The 8,238-nt window shown below is 34.6% G+C and overlaps 1 protein-coding gene across 1 annotated transcript in view; it reads right to left on the reverse strand.

Annotated features, from left to right (window-relative positions):
- The window catches only part of Ccdc178 (coiled-coil domain containing 178), a 477,797-nt gene that overhangs the window by 309,859 nt on the left and 159,700 nt on the right, over nt 1-8,238 (reverse strand). Inside the window, exons 10-11 of the mRNA XM_023715742.1 lie at nt 7,763-7,858; nt 7,486-7,622 (exon numbers count right to left, since the gene is read on the reverse strand). Coding sequence (XP_023571510.1) covers nt 7,486-7,622; nt 7,763-7,858 — 233 coding nt within the window. The remainder of the gene's footprint in view (nt 1-7,485; nt 7,623-7,762; nt 7,859-8,238) is intronic.

Here is an 8,238-nt window from a genome sequence, read left to right on the forward strand (position 1 = left end):
TTTCCATTTTCAGATTCAATTATATATGAGCAATGAATTACGTGTTGAAATAATAATTATTTTACCCACTACTATAGTACGACAATCTGGGAAGAGCATAAGAATGTGTAATGGTGCTGTAGTGGTATGCTAAGGCATATAACAATTTCAATTTGGAGGATTTCATACAGTTATTCACTAGACTTAGGAGGTTAGTGATTTGTTTTTAATAATTTTTGGCCTTAACAAAGAAGAGAAATAGGGACTAATGGTAAAATGACCTAGATAAAGGATACAATAAAATATGAAAGAGAAGTATTATATGGCTTTCAGTGAACGACAATGGATATAGACAAACAGAATATTAAAGAAAATCATAAGCTTTTGATATTTAAAAAAAGTGATTAGTAAGTATTGTGTCTAATCTTGTCTTTAACATGTAATAGATAGAATCTTGAGATTTCCCTGGCAAACACAGGAAGGGAGACAGTGCAGTTAAGAGGAAGGAATATTCATTCTGAGTCAGTTAGAACTGTATTCAAACCCGAGTTCTTCCTATACAATTGTAAGGTGGTTTCACATGCAACTTCCTCATCCTATTAGGAAACTAGGTTCATAGGAATTATCAAGGACATTATAGAAATTGATTCTACATAAATTGAGGTTAATAAGCCTATCACATACCCACACTGAAAAACATGTATCATTCAAAAAAATTTTTTTAATTACAAAGATATATAAGAACAGTGTTGATCTTTATGGTGCTCTCTGGTTTAATGAGAACATAATAAGAGAAAAAAATTCCAAAAATGAGTAATCATGATTATTGCTTTGGAGCAGAAAGGGACATAATAGGTGGATTTGGCATCAGACTCTATAGTACAAAGAATGGAGGCACCAGGACACTGACACAAAGGAAATCCTCAGGGTAAATGCTTATACTTATTTCTCTTTAATTTATTATGCTATGTATTCAGCCCTTGTTGAGACACCCCCACCCCAGCAGCCCTCACAAAAGTCTGCAAATAAAACCCTCAGCCCAGAGAGAGAGCAACAGGTAAGGAAAACAAGAGAAGCAACAAGTGTGGTAAGAGCTGTGAGACAAGTCCAGGGCTCCTCTGAGCTCAGTTAAATAAGTACTCATTTCTTACCTGCCAAATTCTGTGTTAGATGACTAGGATACAAAAATGAGTTAAAACAGAAGTTCCTGATTTATATCTTCATAAAGGATAAAGAGACAAAATCACAACAAGTAACTCAAATGTTCTTTGGTACTAAAATAATGGAAAAAGCACTTACACTATCTTGGTTTGTAGATTGCAGAAGGTAAGTTACCAGGGTGGAAGCTTCTGGGAATGATGTCTATTTTATGAATCTTCTATTAACGAGATCGAAAAATGCGATGAAGAAAGAGAAATGGAAAGAAGGAAAGGAACAGCAGAAAGAGAATTCCAGTCAGTAGAGCAACAGTCAGTGAAGTGTGGAAGACAAAAGAAAAAAGATGCATGATATACACGTACCAACTTCCCATAAGTGTAATCATTAAATAACTTGAACATGTTCTAATAAAAGGTAAATGAATGACCAAAAACAAAAACATGGGTATTTTAATTACATTGTAACATAAAGGTCATGGAAGCATGTGATAAGAGATGAGCATGAAGTTGGGCAAGTGATAGACCTGGTGTCTAATCTTGAGATGGTTGTGTCATGTGAGAAGTTTGGTTGAGAGAAATGTGGCTGTCACCTGGATCGTATACAGGGAAACGAGGGAGGCCAGATGTGATTCTGTTCTTCAGAGAAGCTTCAGGCTTTGCCTTCAGCTTGGACGTCATTTCCTGGCTTGCGGTACAAACTCTTCAGCTTTCCAACACAGACCCATTGGCCACCTGATATGGGACTGACACAGGATGCTGCAGTGAGTTGCGGACCTGGGCTGAGTCCACCGGTGTCCAGTGTGCACACCCTTCTGTACTCTTCCACATCCAATTCTTGATGACTCTCATGAGCCAACCTTACATTTCTTATACATTTGTATATATTGTATCATATCTGCTTCTCTAGTAAAACACTTAACTGATACAGTCTGGAAGATTGGGCTTTATCTCATAGCTGGCAAGAAGCCTCTGAAACACTGTAAGTGGCTGAAAGCAAGTAATGATTCATGCTCCATAGCAAGACTGTCCCAGTGACACTGCACTGCTGCATCTAAGGTTCAAAGCCCATTTTAATATTTCAGTCAAGAAGCAACTATGGCATGAGTCATTTTATTGGTAATTAAGACAGAGAGAAAGGGCACCCCTTGGAGAAATATTTAAAAGAATATCTCAATAGAAGTTGGTAAGCTATTGGCTGAGAGATGAAAGAGATCAATATAAGATAATAACTCAAAGCAGCAACTTGGTAAATAAAAGTGCCAGGAGATATTTAGATATCAAGAGATGTTCTAAATGATAGCTACACACAGATATTATAATGATGCTAGGGAGAGATAAAGAATATGGAGTGAGATTTAAAAGTAAATATGGATATGCATATTTAGATACATGCATCTATATCTATATAATACATGCATGTGTGTGGGAGAAAGACAGAGACTGAGAAGCAGAAAGAGGAAGACAGAAGAAAGAAAAAAAAAAAAAACGGAATGCAAAAGGACTAAAAGCTACACAGTAGATTCCAGAAGCAAAGTCATTTTTCTTTTTCTTTTTCACTTAGCATGGAGGTTTGAGAAGCCAGACTGATAATCTGTGAAAAACAATAGCTAAAAGTTGAGTAAACATTACAAATAATCTAGAAAATCTGCTAATTGTATAAACATTAAATGAGAATAAAATGGAAATACTGAGTGATTTCATGAAGATGAAGGCTCATCTTTCATTTTAAATTAGAAGAGGATTGATGAAGTCTACAGGTTTTAAAAAAAGGTAAGTAATGGGAAAATGAATGAAGATGTCAAGGAAAGAAGTGAGAAATGTAAACTACGTCCTGAACAGGGCAGAGACAAAGGACAAGGGGAGGTGCTGTCCTTTAGGAAAATAAAGATGAAGGAAAGCTATTTGTAGACTTTGCTACTTTCAAATAAATTTGACATAAAGTATGTGGTGTTTTTATGATTGACATAAATAAACTATATTGTAAATGCATTAAAATTTTATTTCTGAGTTTATCATGTATGGAATTTATTATAATATCTAAATCCAAAAGTTCATGCTTTAAAACTCACAGACTCTATAATATTATTCTTTTGAAGATCACTTTTCGCATTCTCTTCTTTTTTCTTATTTCATTTTCCACCACTTTTAAATTTTGTTCCATAGTTTATCTCTTTTTCTCTCTGTGCTGCATTCTGGGTTCTACTTTATGTTTTGAAGTACACTGATTAGTTTCTACCAGCAGCATCTGGACACTTCAATAGAATCTTTAGCAGAAAAATATAGTTATTTTGTTTATATGATGTAGAGGGTTGTTTTCAAATTTACCCGATGTAATCCGAGTGCTTGGGAGACTGCAAACAGGAGGATCACTATGAGTCTGACCTGTGTAGTGAAATCCTGTAGACTCGGTACTAAATAAATAAATAAATAAATTAATCAAAGCAAATTTACTAGATGTATTTTGACAATGTTCAATGTTTGCTGTGATCCTGAAGTCACTTTAAATTTACCTCGGTAGAATGAATCTAATAATTTTATTCTCTAAATCCTATGATAATTTATCATTTTAAAATTATTCAAATAGTAAATGTACTAAGGGATACTGCTGATAACTTTTGTTCATGGTGAGGTTTTTTCTCATATGTTCTATAATTTTGCAAGGTCATTTTAAAAATATTTTTTCATCTCTGGAGATTTTGTGACTTTAGCCTGAAGTTTATTACTCCAGAGAATATATGAGCCTCTTTAATCCCTTGTTATCTCAGTAAACTATTCTGATCATTTTTTTTCTCTTCATATCGCATATCCCATTTACAGGAAGACCCTGTCAGCACCTTTCCAAAATATATCTGAAATCAACTACAGCTCACTGTTCGCACTATAAAGTCCCTGATCTACATGTTCATTATTACATTTTTTTGAGCTACTAAAAATTTTGTCCTTCCTATATACACCAAATCCCATCCTTCACTAAGCAGGCCAAGAAAGTCATTTATAGACATGTTAAGAATTTTGAAAAAGAATTATAACGATCCATTCAATAAACCTGTTTTAAGTTTAAAAGCATCATGATGCTAAGTAAAAATCCAAACAAAAACTCACCATAACAATGTTTAGAGTAAGTAGTAAAAATTAAACTATCTAAATTAAAACAATTATTACACAAACCATAGTTATTCTTATAATAGACTTGTACAGTTATTTAAAGGATGTACTTGAAATTTGTCTCATAATGTGACAAAAATTCTATCATACTGTGTTCAGAATAAAAATGGGACTCACAGTTATCCATTAAGAAAAATTTTAATATAATAGTAATATCTCTAAGCATTAAAATAATTTCAAGTATTTAATCTCTCATTTTATGTCTTGTAAATTCTAAATTTTCTATAATGATCATGCATTACAATCAAATTATTAAGGGATTATAGAAGATAGTATTGCTCTGGAAGAACTGGAAATTTTTGTAAAATGGCATTTTCTTTATCATGCCTCAGGACATGAGAGGAGCATAGGGCTTGCTCAACCATGAATATTAGAAAACAGAGCCGCTGCCATGAATATAAGGCTGTAAATGATCAATTTAACTTATCTTTAGATAATTTCTAGAGGAAAACAGGCAATATTTGGTAAAAAACAGCCAAGAGGAACAAGTACCAGGATGTTCAGGAAGAGAAAGATGATTAAGCAGATTGGAAAAACCTCAAGTTTAAGTTATCAGATGCATATTATAATACAACTTTATCTTATTTGTTGAGAGAAAAATAAAACTTTAATTGTCAGTGCAAACAGGGACTCATAAGCTGACATAACATATCTGGAAGAAAAATAAAGAAAACTTTGGAGAAGGAGGCAGTGGAATTTTCTGAGCGACACCTAAAGGTGTTCTCTGGGCTTACGGTCCAAGTTTTCCTCTATAATTAGGGTTATGCTCCTGTTGCATGTGATAGATTCTCATGGTGTTCTTGGTAATTTACTACACCTCCTCTGCAGAGAATAAGGCTCTATATCCTGTTAATGTGAGACCTGACCATGTATGGGACTTGCTGCCTTTGATGGAATGTGAGCCCCAGGGACAACTTTTACCTTGCTAAGAATATGTAGGAGATCAATTGATCTCATTACAATCCTTTTCTCTGTAGAGCAGAACAACATGCCCAAGAGTATGCAATGTTTCACTCTTGGTGTTGGAAAAGGTAACATGAAGCACAGGTACCTGAATAGCAATGTGAGTGTGAAATAAATGTTTATGTTGTAGACTGCTATAATTTGGGAGCTATTCGTTACTGTAGGATAATCCCATAAATGTTAACATTCCCTGTCCATAATGCTTAATCATGGACAGCGTGGTGCAAGCCAGGAACTAAGAGATAACAAGCAGTTGATCAAGGAAAAAATAGCCAATGTCTGTATCTGTCCTCATGAATTGTGTCAGTTATTTTGAGAGGTGGAAATCAGTCAAATATTCACACAACACAAAATTGCAAACATGACAAGAGAGGGGAAGGAGTGGCAGATCGGCATGACTTGTACACATCTAATAGTGAATAATGTTAGTGGTTACTCAGTGAATTCTTCCCAGAGCTCATGCCTAAACTTTAGAATCAATCTAAAAGATATTGCATGTAGTAAATCTAGGGGAGGAAAGTACCATAAACATACCTCATGGGCTGGATAAAAAATGCGCTAAGTAGGAAAATTTGAAGTAATACCACAGTTTGAAACATTTATAAAAGGAATAGGGAATAAAAAAAAGTGGAAGAAAAAAATAAAAATAAAGTTCTGAAATGGTGAAGAGAAGAAGGGTTGAAACGAAGACAGGAAAATGGAATGAAAAGGACAATTAAGAAATATTATATATGGGACACTGAGATAGCTCAGAGGTCTAAGTGCCTGCCTAGGCAGGGACAGGGACTGGAACTGGATCCCTTGTACTGAATGCTCTGCCAGCCCCACCCCTGGGCTGAACCAGGGATGAGTCAGGATGAGGTGGTACATGTCTGTAATCCCAGTGCTGGGGATGCTGAAAACAGGAGGATCATTATGAGTCTGAGCTGTGTAGTGAGACCTGAAAATGTAACAGTAAGATTAAATTAAAAATCAAAATCAAGAGCCAGGTACAATACAAGACTGCAAAGATGACTGTGCACTCAGAGGAACTTGTGGGATATGCATAGAAGGATTTTCTCTCACTTCACTACCACTAAAATCAGTACAGATATGGGAGAGAGCTAATCATACTTAGGTTTTAAATGGAAAAAAATGCCCACTAAAATGTAAGTTGTAGATTAGAGAATCTAATGGCTACATGTAGACCAGTTTCAGAAGTCACTTTAAATTCAACTGAGATACAATAGGTTCTATCAATTTACTGGTAGGACAGTAAAGCAACCAGATTTAAAAGATGTTTAGTTGGTTTCTTTTGGCCTATCAAAAGGAGCAGTTAATGCTCACTTTTTTTTCTCTTCTTAATCTCATAACTTTTTCCCCAACTTTGCATGCATATATCTGGTGCTCTAAACAACTAATTGAAGGACAACACTATGCAATACAACAATTATTGTCAAATTCATACTTTGCTTAGTGAAATTGTGTGTCATTTCTGATGTTTTATTTATTGTCATTACTCTGTCTTCTCTTAAAAAAGATGTTTAAGGGCTGGCCAAATATCTCAGCGGATTAAAGCGCCTGAAAGCAGGCACAGGGTCTGGGGGTTAGATCCCCAGGCCTGCCATGACAGACCCACCCTAGGGCAAGCTGAGAAGGCAACTGAGACTGGGCGTGGTGGTGCACACCTGTAATCCCAGCTCTTGGGAGGCTGTAAACAGGCAGATCACTATGAGTCCGATCTAATAGTTAGGCCCTGAACACCCTGTAGACCCTTCCCTAAAATACAAAAGAAAAAAAGTTTAGTGATATAGAACAGTCTGTTGATATGCTGAATATAAAATTTGAAAGGGAAAGAAAAGTTAAGCCAACTAAAGTTCCTGAGTCATGAAAATTGATTGAATAGTTTGGTGGATAACTAAGGGTTGAATGAATGGGATCTTGAGCTTGAACAAAGAGATTCTGTTTAAAATTAAAGCATTTTTTTAATATAAGAGAATTTTCCCAAAGGTAGTAAAAATCAATAAGTGTTAAAGTCAGAAGAATTCAGTTTTCCAGTTCTTTTGGGCTTTTTCTAAAGGGATCCATAGAGATGAAAGAATGACATTGGGAATATAGCTAAACAAACTTAAGCTAATTCTAACCCCGAATATCATCATATTATCCCAGGAACACAAACTGGAGATGTCCATTACATTTCCCATGTTGAGGATAAAATATAAGGAAAGCCATCTGCAGTTACCTTTCACTGATCTGATTTGTTATGGTGATAATTTCATTGGAAAGCCTTCTATTTTCTCCTACTGCTTGAGCATATAGTATGGAAATGTCAGAGAAGTCCTTTGAAACATTATAAAGTTCAACATCCCACGATTTTTTCTTTAAAGAAAAGAAGAATCATTTGTACATGTTTAATGGTCAGAAAAGAAAAATAAATGGTAATAAATTTTAATTATATGAGTTAATATTTGAGAACAGAACATGGAGCTCTATTGGGAAGCAAGGAAAGGTCAACTTACAGCGGTATAAAATTCATTAAGTGCTTCCACATACTGTTGTTGATATTTTCTTTTCTTCCAGCATATTTGATCATAATTCTTCCTCAGATCATCCAGCTAAAAAATAATGCACAGAAAATAAGTGAATTGTGGAGACTTCCATCATTTTACATAGCAAGACCTAGATTATATTTTACTTTGTGCAGCTTCCAAAAGTTAAAAAACATTAACTGAAGTGTTATAAAATAATACCGTAGGCTCATTCCATTTGTGAAAATTTATGCAGGGTTTTGGCAGAATATAGCAAGTGAATCCAATGTTCAAATGAATAACATGATAAAATGTGGTGTGTTCTGGCTGTGGAAATTTGAAATTCTTCAATTGTATGTCATCATAAGAAATTAAAGGAAAAAATAAAAAATATCACATCATCTAACAAAAACACTTGATAAATTCACTATCTACTTTCCCTAATATTTTAAACTAGTAAAGGAAAA

Source organism: Octodon degus, unplaced genomic scaffold (genome assembly GCF_000260255.1).
Source record: "Octodon degus isolate 3935 unplaced genomic scaffold, OctDeg1.0 scaffold00003, whole genome shotgun sequence".
NCBI classification, from domain to species: Eukaryota; Metazoa; Chordata; class Mammalia; order Rodentia; family Octodontidae; genus Octodon; species Octodon degus.